The following is an 18881-nucleotide window of genomic DNA, read 5'->3' as shown; positions in this document are numbered from 1 at the left end:
TCCGGCCCCGGCTCCTGCCCCTGGGCCCGGCCCGGCAGGGAAGGGAGGCGGCGGCGGTGGCGGCGGAGGCAGCCCCGGACCCACGGCGGGACCGGAGCCCCTGAGCCTGCCCGGGATCCTACACTTTATCCAGCACGAGTGGGCGCGCTTCGAAGCCGAGAAGGCCCGCTGGGAGGCCGAGCGCGCCGAGCTGCAGGTGAGCACCGCCCCGGGACCCCCGGCCCCCCGCCCGGCCCAGCCCGGCCTCACCCGCCGCCGCCGCCGCCGCCATCTTGGAGCAATGGCCGCCGGGACGGCCGAGGGGGGGCGGGAGGGGCCGGCGAGCGGCCCTCGGAGGGAGTGAGGGGACGTCGGAGGGGAGACCCCGGGAGGGCCGCGAGGGGCCTGGGAGACCGGCACGAGGTGGGCGTCGGGGAGACCCAGGGACGCGGGGACAGGAGGAGGAGCGGGGCGACTGCACGGGCTGCGAGTGGGAGTGACTGTCCCCCGGGGGGCTCCCGACGGGAGGGCACTCAGGGCGCTGGGGGAGACGGAGCGAAGTCATGGAAGGACAAGGAGAGGGGCTTGGGGGGGGTCTAAGCAAGCCTTGTAAGTGAGCAAATGCTTGCAAAAGGGGTGCCAAACAAACCCACCGTGCGCGCGGAGCAGCCCAGCGTGGAGGTGGAGCCTGGTGGGCTCCGAGGGAGGGAGAGGGGGCGTCTGCAAGGGCTTGCAACCCGCCGAGGGATGCTGGGGAGCCCTGGAGCCTGCGGGAGGGGACCGGGGAAGGGGGGCACGGAAAGCTGGCTACGTGGGGGCTGTAGGTGGGAGGTGGACCCCAGGGCAGGGCTCTGGGCTGAAGGTGTATGCCCTCCCTTGTGGAAGGAAACTTTGGAGAGTCCTGGCGTGTGTGTGTACAGTCGGAGTTTGGGGAAGCAGGTCTCTTGGAGAAGAGATGTGGCAGGAGACTGTGTAAGGGCTTGAGAAGAAAACTCCCAATTTGGGGGTGTAGAGGGGGGCTGGTCGCAAGATGTCAGATGTGTGGAGGATGTCACATGGAGAACCTTGAGCGGGACAGCAAGAGGAGCAGACAGTCCCATTGTGGAGAGGAGGGGACCAGTGATGGGGACATTGTATGCACCCTAGGGTGATGAGGGGGGGAGGCTGGGCACTTGAGCTGGGCTTGGTGACCTTGAAGAGTGTGAATCTGTTGGAGAATGTCCAATAGAGCCTGGAGTTCAGAGATAGGAGGCTCTGAAGTTGTCAGGAGGCTTCCTGGGCTGGACTTTACTAATAGAGGTCCTCAGTACCAGCTCCTGAGTGCCCATCTCTTCCCCCATCTCATTGCTGTCTCCTGTCTAACAGGAAGAAGCCGTGGGTTAAGAGTGAGGTTGCTAACCCACAGGCCATCAGTTCGATTCCATCAGCTGCTTCAAGACAGAAAGATGAAGTTGTTGGCTTCTGTAAAGATTTAAAGCTTGCAGAATTCTCTGAAGCAGTTCAGCTTCTTCCTACAGGGTTACTTGGGGTCAGAACTGACTTGATGGTAGTGAGGTTTTGTTTGTTTTAATTTGTTTTTCTAGCTGAGGTGAAGATCTAAATAAACTCTTTTGAATTGAGTCCATAATGTGAATAAAGATAGACTTCGAGCCTCCAGATTCCAGGTATCCGAGTGTGTCCCACGGTTCTCCCGCCTCCATTGGTGATCTTATCCTTGAAACTGCAGAGGCTTGGGGCTGGGCTGGGGGAGGGAGCCTTACATAAATGCCCCTCACTAGGTTCTCTTTTGAGCTTTTTCTTAGCTTGCAGGTCATTGGGTCCTCTCACCACCCAGTGAGGTTTGCAGTAACAATAAACCAAAAAGGAAAAAAAAAAAAAGTAAAACTATAAGCCATCATTCACTGCAACTCACATTGGATCACAGTGTAGAACCACCCTATGGGATTTCCAGGGCTGTAATCTTTACAGAAGCCGACTGCCACGTCCTTTCCCCATGAGATGTTGGGAATTCTCACTGCAAGCCTTAGTGTCAGCCGCCAAGTACCTAACAATCTTTCCACAACGGTCAACACCCCTTCTTTACCAACTGGTTGATTCCGACTCTGACTCCGGAGGACAGCAGAATGGTCCCGTCGGGTTTCCAACACGAAATCTTTACAGAAACCGACTGCCTGATCTTTTCCCCAAGGAGAGGCTACTGGGTTTGAACTGCTGACATTTTGATTAACTGAGCACTTAGCCACCAAACCACTAGGGCTCCTTCAGCAGCTATATGTCAGGCAGTATATTAAACATGAAATAAATGCTATCATTTATTTAATTCTTGGCAATAATATGAGAGGGTAAGTAGTGTTTAGCTCTTCCTCACCCCCCAGGCTAAGGAGTCCCGGTGGCTTAGTATGTTATGTGTTTGATTGCTTAAGGAAAGGTCGTTGGTTTGAATCCCCCAGGGGCTCCACGGGACAAAGGTGAGCAGTCTTTCTTTTTTTCATGGAGGCTTATAGCCTTGGAAATCAGACAGAGTGTCTCTGTGAGTCTGAACCAACCCCATGGCAGTGGAGTTCCCCTCCCTAGAGAGAAAAAAAAAGAAGAGGAAACACTTGCAGAGGGTAAATAATTTAACTAGGATGCCAGCGGTTAGTGGTCTTTGGACTTCCCAACCCGTGTGCTGTACCTCAGGGCCACCCAGTGCAGATGAGAAACTGGCCGGGGAAGCTGTGGGACCTCCAGGGGTCACCCACACAGAGTCGGGCTGGGACTGTGTCCTGGTCTCCCGGGCCCCACTCTGTGCGCCCCCAGCACCAATATCACTTGGTTGTTTTTGAGACTTTGTATTACATGTAAAGATGGCTATGTGTCCTGTCTTGTTTGGAGTTGGGGTGATCTTGTGAGTCGCACCCAGAAAAGGCTGTCCCTCGTCACTTACTTTGTACCGTTCCTTCATTCACTTAACCATGGAGTTAGACTCATGTATAGAACAGAGTAGAGCTGTCTGATGGGATTTCCCAGGCTGTGATCCTTCCGGAAGTAGACTGACTGCCTTATCTTCCTCCCGTGACATGTGGTTTTGAATGACAATCTTTTGGTTTGCAGCCCAGTGTTTAATCCACAGCACCACCAGGGCTCCTTCAAACACCTACATAGCGCGATAAGGGAACCCTCCCCCTCCCAATTCCTTCCTCTGTTCCTTCCCTGCCCTTCTCTACAGCTCTCCTCCCCAACTGTTATGCCTATAAAATTAGTTGGGCTGCGTGTGTGTGTGTACGTATGTGCGTTTTTAGTGTCTGAGCTCATACCATCTGTATCATTCTGTAGCTTTTCTAGTCTGATAACGTGTCCTGTTCCCTTCCTGTCTGCACAGCAAGCATTTCCTCATTCTTTTTGCCAACCACACAGTGTTCCATTGTCTGCTAGCCCCATCACTTAATTAATTGTACTTCTGTGCATTTAGGTGGCTTCCAGTTTTCTGAAACAGCTGCAATGAGTATCCTTATATCCCACTGCTGTTGGGTTGATTCCCATCCTTGTCCCCTCCATGAGTTTCTGAGGCTCCAAATCTTCACGGGAGGAGACTTTTCTTTCTCCAGAGGGGTAGCGGGTGGGTTCAGGCCATTGACCTATTGACTGGCAGTCCAACATGTGATGAAATAGAAATATGTAAATGCACTTGTCCTTATAGACCTGTGAGAGTATGAGGTACACTAGATAGGAGGAAAGGAACCTCAGTGACATAGCACGTATGTTGTTGTTGTTGTTGTGTTATGTGCCATCAAGTCGGTTGTGACTCATAGCAACCCTGTGTACAACAGCTCTGAACCATCCTCTATCTTGAGCCAACCTCATTGTCTCCGACGCACCTACTTGTTACCCCAGTCACTGAGTCAATCCATCTCATCGAGGGTCTTCCTCTCTTGCTCTGTCCCTCTACCCTTCCAAGCATAATGTCCCTCTCCTAAGACTGGTCCCACCTTGCAACGTGCCCAAAGTATGTCAGACAAAGCTTTGAAATCCTTGCCTCCAAGGAGCAGCCTGGCTTCACCCTCTCCAGGACGAACCTGCTTGTTCTCCTAGCAGTCCATACATTCACCACTCTTCTCCAGCACCACAGCTCAAAGGCATCAATTCTCCTCCTGTCATCCTTAGTCATTGTCCACCTCTCTGATGTATAGCAAGTTATTGTGAAGACCATGGCCTGGATCAGGTGCACCTTACTCTTGTGTGTGTATGTGTATTAATCAGACTGCTGAAAAAAAGGTCTGCAGTTGAGTTGCTCTTCAGGAGAAAGATGAGATCATCACCTCCCATAAAGATTGACAGCTTAAGGAGAGCTCTGGTGGCCTAGTGGCAAGGAGCTGCAACTACAATCCCAGAGGCACACGGTTCGAATCCACCAGGTGCTCTGCCAGGGAAGGAGGGGCAATATCCTCCTGTACCAGTCAGATCTGATTTGACGGTACACTCACACAAAAATAATAATTAAAAAAAAAAAAAAAAAGATTGACAGCTTCCTAAACCCAGTATGGGGAGCTCTGGTGACGTGGTCTGTAGAGACTTGCACCCGTAACCAACAGGCAGTCCCCTTCTGGAGGTTTGAGTCCACCAGTGTCTCCTTGAGAGACGGCCGGGTCATCTCCTGCGTAATTTACAGCCTCTGAAAACCTGCTGGAAGGTCAGATACGATTCAGTGCTGAGTTGATGGCAATGAGTTTGCGTTTTGAACACTAATGTAGGGTCCCTGTGAATTGGAAGCGCATCAATAGCAGTAGGGGTTTTGTTGTTGGATTTTAGCAAGCAGAGAATAGATATGTTGGCAAAATTCAGGGTGGCTGTACCCCCTCTTACCTCCCCCCATCTGTTCTCCCTGTCAGCAGTTCCACTTATTTCCCACACCTTGACGCAAGCACTTGTCACCTACGTAAAGTGGGACTGTTGTCGGGTTTTCCTAATTAACTGGGTACAGAAAGAGCTGTTCCTAGCCCAGACCCCCGTGCCGTCAGCACCCCGGAAGTGTGTGGAGCGGCCACAGAGGCAGCCCGCCTCCTGAGGGCCTGTCATCAGACACCCACAGTTGGAGCCGCGAGGCATCGCAGATGATGAGCCGGAATTTGTGAGGAGAGTCTAGTGTCTGCCCTTTAGAAACTTCCAGGCTAACTGAGGAAGCTTATTTGCTATCGCGGGAACTGTTGCAGTTACCTTTTCAACTGTGTGACATTTCTGGGAAGGGATGCTCTTGGAGGAGAGGAGGGATGCTTTGGGGTGGAGGACTTGAGTTGGGCTTACCTTGCAGGAGCAGAGGTGAGGAGGTGCAGCATGTAAGGGGGTTGTCAACAGAGAAGGTGGGGCTCCTCGCCACCCACTCCCAGCCTCACAGTGTCTCTGAGGGACTACATGGGGCTCATCCCCACCAGGAACCCCTGGAACTTAGGACAGGCATGTAGAAGCTGCAGCACTGGGCAGGAAGATAGACTGAAAAGGCAGAGAGGGAGGCCTGGGTCTTGGGGGGCTGAGATGTGGAGGCTCCCTGGGGAGTCCTCTAAGTTCTGCTTGGCTGGAGCGATGAGAGGGAGTAGTGTGTCTGGGGGAGGGAGTGTCCTGCAGGGCTTCAAACCAGTCCTTCATGGCCAGTGAATCAAAATCGGGCCAGATGTGAACTCTTAAAAATTTGAGTAAAGCAGAATGCTAACTAGACCAGGAGTAATTACTGTTGAAGTTCTGTAATGAGAGACCCAGGAGAGACGTCGGGATTTCTCTCCGGAGCGTGACAATAGCAGACTGGATTACTGCTCTGACTGCGGAGAGCCGACCGCCGTTGCTTCCACCTCTCTCGGCCACAGATCGCTGTGCCCTGAATGTTCTAGCCGGAGGTTGTCTTCCTGGCAAGGCTTTGACCTGTAATTTTGCCTGTTTTGGTTATTGATCCAGATTACCAGTTGTAGTTCAACTGAACAAGAAAGAACTGATTGAGAGTCCTCGTGTCTTGCCAGTCTGGCCAGAGGGACTGTGTCGAGTCCTGCCAGGCCCCTAACACCTGACAATCTCCCAGATTAAGAAGGAGTATGAGGCTGGCCACTAATCTTTGCCTTTTGGATGGCGGACCTCCAGCTTGAGACCATTCAACCGCAGCTTCCTGATTCTCCCCCCCCCCCTTTCTTGCCAGAGGAACGGGAGAAGGGACACTGGAGCAGAGTAGACAGAGCCCGACCCTAGGGGTGTGATTAGGAGAAGGGAGGGAAGGACTTGATCTGGAGGCAAGGAGATGATGCCCATCAGACAACTGGTTACCCAGTCTTGGAGTTTTTAGGGTTCCTCAGCCTGTGGGGTGTGTGTCACTTCCCTTGGCCGACCCCTGCCCAGCCTCACGTCTCAGCTGCACTGTCACTCCCTTAGCTCCAGAGTGGATTGGGCATCCCTCCTCTCCCGGCTTCCTTCGCTGCCTCACTGTGGCCCTCATCACACCGTGCTTGTCACTACATGATGGATTGATTCCAGGACTTGTGCCTGTATCAGTGACTTCCTCAGATGTATGAATTTGAGTGTGTGATTGTCACAACTGTATCTTCCCTCTTAGAAACGAGGTGAGTTGTCACCACTCCTGCCTGACTTCTACACTGTGGTGGCAGTAAACCTGTGTCCCCTCCATTATTCTGCCAAACCAGGCTGGATCCACGGCCATTGAATTAGTCAACTCAAAACAACCCTCCACTGGGTTTCCGAGGCTGTAAATACTGACGGGAATAGACTGCCTCATCTTTTCTCCCTCAGAGTGGCTGGTGGATTTGAACTGCTGACTTTTCTGTTAGCCCGGCACTGAACTGTGCCACCAGCGCTCCTCTCAAAGCACCTGACACGTGACAGTAGTCTCTTAGCAGTTGAATTCCGTTCTCTCCAAAACCAGGTTTCTAAATCCTAGCCCCTACTCCTGTGGTTATAATGTCATTTGGGAAGAGCCTTTCTTTGTTAGGCCAGTGTGACAAGTTTAGAGTAGGGGGTGTATTTTGAAATAAGGAGAAGAGATTGGACAGCCTAGCACAGAGGAAGAGAGATGCCTCACCACATTGAAGGTGGCCAGGTGACAAGGATATTTCCACAGCGAGGGCAGAGAGGGCCTTCTCCTACAGCTGGTGCCTTGAATTTGAACTTGTAAACTCTTGAGAGTTCTGGTGAGCCAGTGGTAATGAGGTGCACTGCCAACCCACAGGCATGCAGTTGGAATCCACCCGTTGCTCTGTGGAGAGAGGTCTCCTCCTGTGTTATTGCCTCTGAAAACCCGTTGGAGGGGCAGCTATAAGTCAGTTCTGTCTGGACAGCACACAGCAGCCTCCTGAAAGGAGCTTTAGTGGCTTGTTTAGTAAGGAGTTAGCTGCCAACCCAAAGGCAGGCAGTTAAAATCCACCAGCTGTTCCACAGGAGAAGGATGGGTGCTTCCTTCCGATCCACTTTACAGCCTATGAAAACCTGCTGGAGGATCAGCCTTGAGTCAATTCTGATTTGACAACATGTAACAGGCCTCCTTAATTGTGAGAAGGTCCATTTCTATTTGTTAAAGACATCGGCTTGTGGTATTTCTGGTCCAGCAGCACGCGGCCATTGCGGCTGTCCCTGTACAGTGTTAAGTGTTGAATGTCTAAGCTGGGAGCTCTTGTCACATCCAGGGAGATAATGAGGAAGTCCCAGGGGCTTGTGCTGGTGATCTTCTTTCCATCCCCAGCCTCCTCCCTACCTCATAAATAGGTTTAGGTGACCAAGGAGGTAACATCAGGCAGATAAATTCCGATTTCACGGATGCCAAGCACATGCAAATCCACCTCTCGGGTCTTAGATACTTATGTTTCTAAATACTGACTCCTCAGAAGGAGAGCTCCCTGGTGGCATGATGGTTAAATGCTCAGGTGCTAACCCTAAGGTCAGCAGTTCAAACCCACTAGCTGCTCCTGAGACGACAAGACCTGGCGATTTGCCTCTGTAGAGACCACAGCTTTGGGGACCCCGTGGGGTGGCGCTGCTGTGGCCTGCCGAGTGCACTCAGTGGCAGTGGATTTGGTTTTGTTGTTGTTGTTGAGGTGCTGTTTTAAAGCATAGAGTGAGAAAGTGTTGAGGGAAGTGTTAAGTCTCATTGTCTCACTGGCAGGTGAAAGTTTCTTTTCCATTGCACAGCTGGTGACGTGTCTGTGTTTGTCTGTCCCACACCCCTCACCAGAGTGCAAGCCCCATCCTGTTTGAGGCCTTGACCTCAGTATATGTGATAGGCCTTCAGTACATGTTTGTACTAATTAAATATTTGAATATTTAAATAATTAAATATTGATCAGGTGGCACCTCTGTCATGCATTAACATGCATGTGTTAGATTCATAAGTATTGATAGGAAACACTTGATACTGCTCTGAACTTTGCTTTTTCTCATTGAAGGATTTACCCTGTAGTCTTTTCTTTGAATGTACGAATGGTTCTGTCACAAAGCTCCATTGTAAGTCTGTTCTCACGGAAGTTGAGTACTTTTTAAAAAACTTTTCATTACTATTCCCTTTTATTATCATTGTCTTCATAAATCCAGTCTTTATTGAATTGGTGAATCACGGGCCGCAACATTGTATGTAGGACTTTTATGACTCAGGATTACTAAAGATGTTTTAAAAAAGGCAGTGCCTTTAATGTGGTTTGTTGTAATTTGAATTTAAGTTGCTGACTGTGTATGAGTAAGTAATATCCTTCAAAAGTACTGTTTAGTTTTCCATTTGTTGTGCGATGTCAGGTTGAAACTAACTTACAGCTGACCCTCCATTGAGGTTCCAGAGACAGTAAACCACACCGGGGCACCATGTGCCTTTGGGCGGGTGGCACAGCTCCTTACCACTCACATGCCAGAGCTCCGTTCTGAAGAGAAAGCTTCTGACGAGCCCTTTGGTCAACCAGTCCTCTGCTGGCCACTTCAGAAACCCTGGTGCTTTAGTTACATGTTCGACAGTTAACCAGAAGGTCACTGTTTTGAATCCAGCAGCTACTCTGTGGTAGGAAGGTGAAGCAGTTTCCTCCCATAAAGATTTACAGCCTTGGAAACCTGATGGGGGGTTGCTAGGAGTCGGAATTAGCTCTAGGGCAGTGGGTTGGCTTTGGTGGGACAGTGGTGAAGTACTCAGCTTCTAGCATAGAAGGCTGGTAATTCGAGCCCTTTAGACCTGGCAGTCTACTCCCCTGAAGATAAAGCCTTGCAGACCCTCCAGGCAGACCCCACCAGCAGGCTGTGGGTCATGGCCACCAAGTTCCTTCTCACTTTCTTGCCCTTACAAACAATGCAGCAGGGAAGACCTTAGAACTTACAGGTGGGCAACCCCCAAAAGCTTGCCTGGAGGAGGGGCGCCTATAGGTTTATCAGCTGGGGCAGAAAGGGGGGGGGGAGAGAGAATGAGAGTGTGTGTGTGTGTGTAACGTTTTTATAGACCTGCCGAGTTTGTGTGTGTGTGTGTGTGTGTGTGTGTGTGTGTGTAGGCTTTCCAGCCCTTTGCATATAATATCCCAGTCTTCTGCTGACCTAAGAGATAGACCTTGTCCCATAGAGTGTGGGTACAGGATCTGGGCCTTGTGAGCCCCAAAGAAATGGGACTAGTGTGGAGTGCACCTGAGAGGGCTGCCTGGAGGAGGCGTGAAAAGCTGGTCTGTGAGAAAGAGTCCAACAAACTTGACTCCTGGTGACCTTGTAGGGCCGGGCAGAACTGCCCTATAGAGTTTCCAAAGTAATGTCTTGGAGAAGATGAGCCGTCGTGCTGCTTAGAGGCAAGAATAGCGAAGCTTCGTCTCCCCGACTTCGGGCATGCTGCTAGAAGGGGCTATTCCTTGGAAAGGGACATCAGACGTGGAAAGGTGGAGGGTCACCAAAAGAGATGAAGACCCTTAACAAGGTGGTCTGACGCAGTGACTGCAGCAATGGGCTCAAGTGTGTTGGGAATGAGAAGGATGGTACAAGATAGGGCCGGTTTCAGATCTGTTGTTCATAGGGTTGTTATGAGTCGTACCTCACTCAGTGGCACCTAACAGCAGCATCTTACGGACCCCAGACACAACTTCTTTTCTCTCTCAGAGGGTTCTGACTACTGACATTTCAGCTAGAAACTTTGACCACCACACCCCCATAGTCCCATTTCCAGCCCGAGTCCATTAGCCTCTTGGAGACCAGAACATTACAGTGATAGAACTGCAGTGTATTAATTTAACATGGTTTTGTCATGCTGTTGTATATAAGACTAAAATACGTGGCTGTTGTTTATTAAGGGCTCTCAATCAGATTCCGACTCATGTTGTTATGTGCAATCAAGTCACCTGTGACCCACAGCAACCCTATGTACAGTAGCTCTGAAGCCTGCTCTGTTCTGAGCCAGTCTCACTGATTCCAACACACCTACTTCCATTGCCCCAGTTACTATATCACTCCATCTCATCTGGGGTCTTCCTCTCCTGTGTTGTCCCTCCACCCTTCAGAGCATGATGTCCTTCTCCAAGGATGGGTCCCTTCTGACCACATGTCCAAAGTATGTGAGACGGTGCTTCATAATCCTAGCCTCCAAGGAGAAACTTGGTTTCACCCTCTCCAAGACAGACTTATTTGTTTTCTTGGTGGTCCATGGTATGTTCTAGACTCTTCTCCAGCACCACAACTCAAAGGCATTGATTCTTCTTCTGTCATTCATAGTCATTGCCCAGCTCTCTTGTATAGCAAGTAATTGCAAAGACCACGGCCTGGATCAGGTGCCCTTTAGTCTCTAGGCTGACATCGTTGCTTTTCAGTACTCTGGAGAGGTCTCTGACAGCAGATTTTCCCAGTGCAGTTCGTCTTTTGGTGTCCTGATTGCTGGTGCCAAGAGTGTTGAGTGTGGAGCAAGCAAGTTGTTACTGTTAACAACCCCAGTCTCCTCTCCATCTAGCATGGTGCTGCTGATTGGCGCAGTGGTGAGAATCTGCCTTTTTGATGTTGCGCTTCAGTCTAACTCATAGCAGCCCTAAAAGAATAAAACTTGCCCAAGGCTGTAGAACTTTATAGAAGCAGACTGCCGTATGTTCCCTTGGGTTCAAACCACCCACTTTTTTCAGTTTGCATCTGAGCACTTAACCCCTGCACTACCAGGGCTCTTTGGAGAAGAAGCAGGGGCTGGAGAAGGTGTCTGGGGCCAGACTGGAGGCTCCTGGGAGAGCTGCTCAAGTTCTCAGTAGGCATGTGGTGAGTGGGAAGTTTGGCCTCAGGACCATGCTGCTGCCTGATGGGGCAGGAAGCCTGTAATCTATTGGGCCCCCAGTTTAATTGGTCTTGTATAGCAGGGGGATCCCAGCCCCCTTGAGAACCAGATCTGTTCTGGAGAAATGGACTCACTCACTGCCATCAAGGCAATTCCAACTCATAGTGACCCTATTGGACAGAGAACTGCCCCATAGGATTTCCAAGGCTGTAAATCTTTATTGGTGCAGGTGACCACATCGTCCTCTCTTACAGCAACAGATTTGAACCACTGACCTTTCCTGGGGCACTTAGTCGAGACCGGAAGAGTGGATAGGGATAATAAAATAACAGCAGTAGGAGCTGGCCGGATTAAACCTTTATTCCATGCTAAGCCTTGGCCTCAGAGATCCTCATAATAGCCCTCAAGGGGTACTCCCCCAAGCTTCATTTCTTAGAGGGGGCCAGGGAGACCCGAGATCCTGCAGCCAGGAAGTGGCTGCGCCAGGCCCCTGGGCTGCCAGACAGAGCACTTGGGGAGGAGCCAGGGAGGAGTCAGGCGCCAAGGACTTTGGCAGAAAGGCCATGTGAATCCGGTCAGGGTCCAGGATCCTGCCGCGAAGACCACAGGCCCAGTGTCTCCAAACGCCCTGTTGACAGACCAGGGCCAGCTACTCAGCTCAAGCCAGCTAACGGTGTGCCAGGGTTGGCAGGAGCCGGGGACTGTCAGGGACACAGCCCTCACTCACTCACCCTGGGCCCACCGCAAGGGGTGGGGGACAGACTGCAGCAGGACGCTGCTCCCGCGGGAGGAGGGTCGAAGGTACAGCTTTCACACTGGAGGGGAGCGGAACCGCCCACGCTTGTCCCTGAGCGCCAGAAGTAACTTCCTACGCCTCCCAGAGACAGATGCTATGGTGGGAATTGGGGGACGCCACTTCCACCAGCAACCATGAGGACAGCACCTGCGTTGGGGAGTTGGGGAGTGGGTGAGAATGTGGAGGGGGTGTTCAAGGTTGAGACTCCTCCGCCATCATTCCAGATAACGCTTTCTCCACAAAGACAGCAACCATTCAAGTTCAGGGGTTGAGGAGCTCAGACTATGGAGACCTTAGCAGTCCATGGAGCTCAGACTATGGAGACCTTAGCAGTCCATGTCACTGTTCCGTGGACCCTGCCATGAGGAGGAGCCTTGGGAGAGCTAGATTAGGCTGACTGTGGGGGGAGGAGGGCCTGAGCCCCACCAGCCCCCTGCCCCCCTCCCCTGCCTCCACTCTCTTCCTCTCTCCCTTGCAGGCCCAGGTGGCATTCCTCCAGGGAGAAAGGAAAGGGCAGGAGAATCTCAAGGCCGACCTGGTGCGGAGGATCAAGATGCTGGAATATGCTCTGAAGCAGGAGAGGTGAGCCCCGGTGCGGCTGGCCCTGTCTGCGAGGAGGCAGGCCCTTACTTGGGCTCAGGAGGGGACACCCCCCCACACACACACCCCCGCTCCTTGGCACTCTGTTCTTCCAGACTGGGGGGTGTTGGGATGGAGTGTTGCAGCCATCAGCCTGGCCCGCACAGTTTCTGGGAGCAAATGGAGCGTGGTGCCCTGAGCGTTGCTGATGGTAAGGTTAGGAGAGACCTCGTTAGCAGACCTGGTAGTAATAGTGGCCCACTGTGTGCCATACACTTCCTACTTGTTACCTCGCCTTGCTCTGCAAATGGCCTGATGAGAGGTCTGTATTAGCCAGGTTTCCCATGAGGAACCGAGGCTGTAAGGTGGTGAGTGGCTTTCTCAAAGATTCACAGAGCTGAAACAATCACACAAGAGCAGAAGGGCAGGATCACCCCAGGGAGAAAGCAGAGCAGGACGTGAGCGAGGAGGAGGAATGGAAATGAGAGTCACAGGGAGGAAGGGGGAAGGATGAGATTTCATTGTGGTGTTCCTGTCAGTGTCCCAAGTCAAAACAGAACAGGTAGAACTGATGACTGGAAAAGTCACGTGCTCTGAAAACTTGGACACACACCACGCAATAAGAAGTTTACGAAAAAGAGTTTCCTATTTCTGTGCTAAGAACTCAGACAGCTTGACTCCAAAGAGCAGGTTCCTAACCAAATGTGCTGTGTCGCGTCACCCACCCCCACCAGCCTTGCTTCTCAGCCAGGTGGCCAAGGAGGAGGGTAGTCAAGTCAAGGGCTGGCGTGGTGTTCAGCCTAGGAGGTGGGGAAGTGGCCTAGGAGTTGGGGTTCCTGAGGCGAGTCTGGGAATTCCTATCCTGAGTCTCTGATCTGTGTTAATTGTTTGCTCTTTTAGGGCCAAATATCATAAACTCAAGTTTGGCACAGACCTGAACCAGGGGGAGAAGAAACCAGATCTCTCAGAGCAAGGTATCCCTCTCTGGCAGCCCCCTACCCCAGTTCCCTAAAAGCTGGATGTGCAGAGGAAGCGTATGGTGGAGTGACTTTGCTTGATCCCCAACAAAGCAGAACTGGCTATGGGAGTTGGGGAGTCTGTGCAGGTAGGGTGCTGGGCCCCTCTGCACGCCCAGAGAGGTCATTGTGCCCTCTGGGGGCCGTGTGAGGTGATGCGACCTACAGACGGGAGTCGGCGGAGGAGAGGCTAGAGTTGGAGCTTGGCTTCCCAGCTAGGCCTCCTATCGGCGTTGGTCAGGTGCTGGCTTTGTGTCATGTGCAGAGGTGGGGGGTGGTCAGCAGAGCGTGTCGGGAGACTGGCTGAGACTGTACAGGTCTCTGGTGCAGGACGAACACCGACATTATTTATCGGAGACTCCTCCGGCTAGAACGTGAGCTCCATGAGACCGGAGATCTTTGTTTATTGATGTAGCCCGTGTCCTGGTGGGTAGTGAAAATTTAAAAAAAGTTAAAGAAATGAGATGAATTATCTGACAGGATCTCACACCATTCCCAAGAGGCTGCTGCTGTCATAACTGACCTTTCTCAGAGGAAGAGGAAACTGAGGCCCAGACAGATAGCTGTGCTCCGATAGGGAGAGGCTGCGTGGGCCTTGAACCTGGCTTTGCCCGTTCTCTTAGAAGCAGTCCAGCCATTTGAACAAGAAAGTGACAGAGCTGGGACTGAGCTTCCAGAGGCTTGGGGCTTGGAGAACGACGAGTCAGGAGAAGAGGGGTGAGGGGCATTTCGAAGAAGGAGATTGAGAACAGAAGGCAGTGGGCACTTTACGACCCCTGAGGAAGTGGACCCCTGTGACTGAGGAAGTGGTGGACCCCTGAGCGAGACAGCCTGCTTCCTTCTCTCCCGTCAGTCTCCAATGGCCCCGTGGAGTCAGTCACCCTGGAGAGCAGCCCGCTGGTGTGGAAGGAGGGGCGGCAGCTTCTGCGACAGTGAGTGTGGGGGTGTCGAGGGAGGGGCCGCACGCTTGGCTCAGGAGAGAGACCCAAAGACTCCACAGCCCTTCCTGTCCACGGGGGGCACTGACAAAGCATGATCCCAGCTGGCCGCAGCTGGGATGGCTTGTCACCCTGGATAGGGAGGGCCCTACCTGGGGACAAGGAGATGGGGGGCCCCTGCCCGTGGGAGGAGGGAAAGCATTCTCTGGAAGTTATCCTTAACAACCCTAGAATATTTGAAAACGATAATGCTAAGTGACAAAAGTGATTTGTGTGTTTTAAAAAACTTTGTCCAAACCCACTGCTGTGTGGAGTCACTTCATCTCGCAGTAACGCTGTACAAATAACAAACCTTCTAGGACAGAGTGAAACTGGCCCATTGGGTTTCTGAGGCTTAACAGGACTAGACTGCCTTGCTTTCTTCCACAGAGCAGCCGGTAGGTTTGCATCTTTGCACCAGCAGTGCAACACTTAACTCATTCCATCACAGGAGTCCTGTGAAGACTATTAGGGAACTTTCAATAGCAGAGGAAAAACCAAATCAATCCGCTTTATCACAGAGGAATTTCGCATGTCATAGGTGTGAGCCCTCTCTGCTGTAGCTACGTGTCTGTGTGTGTGTGCACATGTGTGTGCTTTATAGAAGCAAGGATTCACTCCTCGTAATTTTTTGTTATTTATTGCTTTTTTGCTCAATGTAGGGTGGTAACTTGCATAAGGAGTAGGTGTGTCAGTGAGATTGGCTCGGGATAGGACAAGGTGCAGAGATACTGTAATAGGGTCGCTGGACCGCACTGAGCAACAGCAGCAGTGTGGCCTAGTGGTAGGAAGCTGCACTGCAATCCCAGAAGCATGAAGTTTGAATCTCCCTCCCGGCTGTTCCCCGGAGAAGGAAGGGCAGTCTCCTCCCATGTGATTTACTGCCTCTGATAACCGATTAGAAGGTCAGCTACGGGTTGATTGGACTCAATGGCACAGAACAAAAGCAACAAGTAAACGTCTTTCTATATAAATTAGTACATAGGTCCCGACACATGGGCTGTTCCTATAGTTTTCAAGACCAGGTCAAACCCACTGTCATCAGGTTCATCCGAGCGCATTGTGACCTTGTAGGACTGAGCGGAACTGCCCAGTAGGTCTCCGGAGGCTGTAAATCTTTACAGAAGCCAACTGCTGCATCCCTGTCCCTCGGAGCAGCTGCTGGGCCTGAACTGCTCACCCTTTGGGTTGCAGCAGAGTGTGCCAGGCCTCCTGTATTTCACGTGTACTTTCAGTGACTGCAGGAGTCTGTCATGTAGACAGCCATCACTTCCTGTAGCCAAGCCCTTGTGGTGAGTTTTTTTTTTTAAGGGCGTTTTTCACTTGACAGTATCCGGAACAATATGACAGACATCAGGAAGCTATTTCTGCATTTCCTTGACTTCCTGAAGCTGAGTATCTGGATGTGCACTTGCTCATTAGAGCGCCTGTGCCCAGTGGCAGCACCGTGATAAGAACAGGCAGCACTTACCCCCCTGGTGTGCACGCCCGGCCAGGCGTACTCGTCCTGCCCTGACTCCTCGCGGGGCTCCCCCTGTGCTCCGTGACAGCTGCCCCTCATTTTCTCCTTCCCACCGGCCTTGTCACTGTTGGTCGTTTCCATCAAGTAGATTCCGGCTCAGGCCTCCTGGGTGTAAAATGGAACGCCACCCTGCCCGGCGCTGCCCAGCCTCACAGTCTCTGCCGAGTGTGAGCCCGTTGTCAGCAGTCCACTGTGTCAGTCAGTCTGTCTTGTTGAGGAGCTTCCTCTTTTTTTCCCCGACTCTCTACTGTGCTGCCGGCCCAGAGGCATGTGAGTCACCTCCGACTCCGTGGTACACACCAGCCATGACTGTTTGACCAGGCGCGGTGTTTTTCTTCAGGTGCTGGCCCCTTCTGAAAACACAGCCAGAGTTGGGGAGACAGACTCCCAACCATCCTCAAAAATCCCTACTTGCAACAAATTCATCGCAAGCACTTTCACGTGCTCATGTGGCTTTTAAATCATTGCAAAGGCTCCAAACCTTTTTGAGCAGAAGTAAGACTAGAGAAGAAGCCCGTGCACTTGTTTTGAGTCGCTGAAGGATTCAACTTAGAGACGTACTTAAAGACGCATCTCCCTTGCAACCTGAAAAAATGCCTTTTTCCGGAGGTCTCTCTTATTGGGTTGTTACTGATGTGTGTTATCCCAGACCTCTTAGAGAGACGGCACCAACGTGTGATTCCTGGGTACTGAACACTTACAGGGACCTTTTTTTAAACAACAGCTTGAGTTGTGCAACACTTTTCACTTACAGCTTCTGTCCTGCCTTTTCTCATGGCCCCGTCTTTGGCCCTCGGCCTCATTTGCCCTCTGCCTGGTGTCTCCATCAGTAATTGCTTATGTGTCTGACAGGGAGATTGGTCCCTGTGGCATCGCAGTGACTCACCATCACTGCAGTGTCACAAGGGGGACAGCTGGGTCCCAGTGTGCCCTAAGTGAAGCCTGGAGGGTCTGACCCCAGTTTCTCTGCCCCCCCCAGATACCTGGAAGAGGTGGGCTACACAGACACCATCCTGGACATGCGCTCCAAGCGCGTGCGCTCCCTGCTGGGCCGCTCTCTGGAGCTCAATGGGGCCGTGGAGCAGCCCAGCGAGGGGGCTCCCCGGGCCACGCCAGCCCCCGGGGTGCTCAGCGGGGGCGAGTCACTGCTGGTGAGGCAGATAGAAGAACAGATCAAGAGGTGAGTCCTCTGGCCAGGTGGGCCCAATGTCAGAAACACTGACGGGTGCCCCTGGAGCCGCAGGGACCCTTGGGAGTACGTGGTGGGCTAGCCTGCTCTGTAGCCTCTGTCTTGTCCTTGCCGCAGACCCGGGGTTGTGTTCTGGCTCCTTCACCATCGTCCCGTGGCGTCAGCTGGCCGGCCTCGGCCTCATCAGTGTCCCAGCCCCTCGTGTAGACCAGTCCTCTTGTTGGCACCTGCTGCAGGCAGATCCTGGGCAGCATACCAGGGACACAGTGGGGAACAAACGGACATGGGCGTTTGCAAGATCTCTCCGCAGACACGCGTTACTCATCGCATAGTTGGTGTTAGGGCCGCCGGGTCAGCTCCAGCTCAGCGGTCTGGCGCGTATGTCTGCCATCTTTGCTCTTAAAGAGTGTTCTTGCTGTGAAGGACCGGAGTGGAAGGGAAGTGGGTGGACAGGGAGGAAGGGGCTCTTGGTTGAGGTGACATTTGAGGAGAGAAGGATCAGAGGGAGGGCAGGCCACCCAGGCGGCTGGAAGAGGGGTGTCCCAGGCCACGCACACAGTGAGCTCAGAGGTCCTGAGACAGGAGAGGCTCAGGGTGTTCAGGAGGAGGAGGGTGGGGGTGGCGGGGCCAGGGAGAGTGAGCCTGTGGGCTGTGGCTTGTGGTGGCAGGTCGAAAGGTGAAGTCAGGGAAGCCAGCCTCCTGGTCAGGAGAAGGAGCGTGGATTCGTCTGTGGGGTTGTGGGGAGCTGGTGGTTTAGGGCAGGGCTGAGGCATCTTGTAAACCTGAATCGCTGTGAGATGGCCAGACCACAGGGGGGCTGGGAGAGATGTGGGGAGACAGGGCAAGACCCAGGGCATGAGTCTGGGGGACGGGCCACAGAGGGGTCAGATCCCAATGCTGCTCTTAGGTCACATCAGTAATACTAAATGGATCAGGTGTCAGGGGAGAGAGGGAAATTGAGGGCAGTTCCAGGGTTTGGTCTGAGCACCAAAAGGAGGTGACCCAGTGGCACACGGGGAGGTCCATGTAGCGTGCATGGTGCCCACCAGATGCCAAGTGCTTCCTCCTTAGGAGACACTGAGAAGGAGGCAGGCAGCTGGAGCAAAAAGGGAAGCCCTGGACAGCCTGGGGTGGCGCCCACATTTAAGAGCAATGTGGTGAAGCAGGCAGAGATGACACAGCGTTTGTTGTCGGAGGAAGGTGGGGAGGGTGGCTCCCCGAAGCTGAGTGCACAGTTCTCTGGATGCTGTGCGGGTGCTGTTGGGGCACATACCCTGGGGGCTGGGAAGGACTGGAGGACCGCAACCCAAGCCTGTCAAGCTGATTCCAACTCTGATCTGTGTGACAGACTGGAGTCCCACCATGGGTCTTCCAAGGCTGTCAGGATTTATGGGAGCAAACTGCCTTTCTCCTGGGGGAGCAGTTTTTGGGTTCAAACCACCAGCCTTGTGTTCAGCACTTGAATTTTTTAACCACTGTGCCCCCGGGGCCCCCTTAACCTAGAAAGGAGAAAGGCGAAGTCTGCAGTAGCTATCCACCAAGGCCACTGACAGAACCCTTAGAAGCCAGTGTCCTGGCTGAGGGGGACACGCGGTGTGA

The 18881-nt window shown here is 52.6% G+C and overlaps 1 protein-coding gene across 2 annotated transcripts in view; it reads left to right on the top strand.

Moving 5' to 3' along the window:
• The first annotated feature begins 7 nt into the window (after positions 1-7).
• Positions 8-18881, top strand: part of STRN4 (striatin, calmodulin binding protein 4) — a 33304-nt gene continuing 14430 nt past the window's right edge. For both annotated transcript variants that reach the window (XM_006898619.1, XM_006898618.1), the window contains exons 1-5: positions 8-196; positions 12478-12581; positions 13479-13552; positions 14448-14526; positions 17073-17273. In XM_006898619.1, the coding sequence (XP_006898681.1) occupies positions 12553-12581; positions 13479-13552; positions 14448-14526; positions 17073-17273 (383 nt within the window). In that variant the 5' untranslated portion in view covers positions 8-196; positions 12478-12552. The remainder of the gene's footprint in view (positions 197-12477; positions 12582-13478; positions 13553-14447; positions 14527-17072; positions 17274-18881) is intronic.

This window comes from Elephantulus edwardii, unplaced genomic scaffold (genome assembly GCF_000299155.1).
Source record: "Elephantulus edwardii isolate Elephantulus edwardi_28Jun2011 unplaced genomic scaffold, EleEdw1.0 scaffold00236, whole genome shotgun sequence".
NCBI classification, from domain to species: Eukaryota; Metazoa; Chordata; class Mammalia; order Macroscelidea; family Macroscelididae; genus Elephantulus; species Elephantulus edwardii.
Note: the sequence above shows the minus strand (reverse complement) of the source record. Positions and strands in the feature narration are given on the sequence as shown.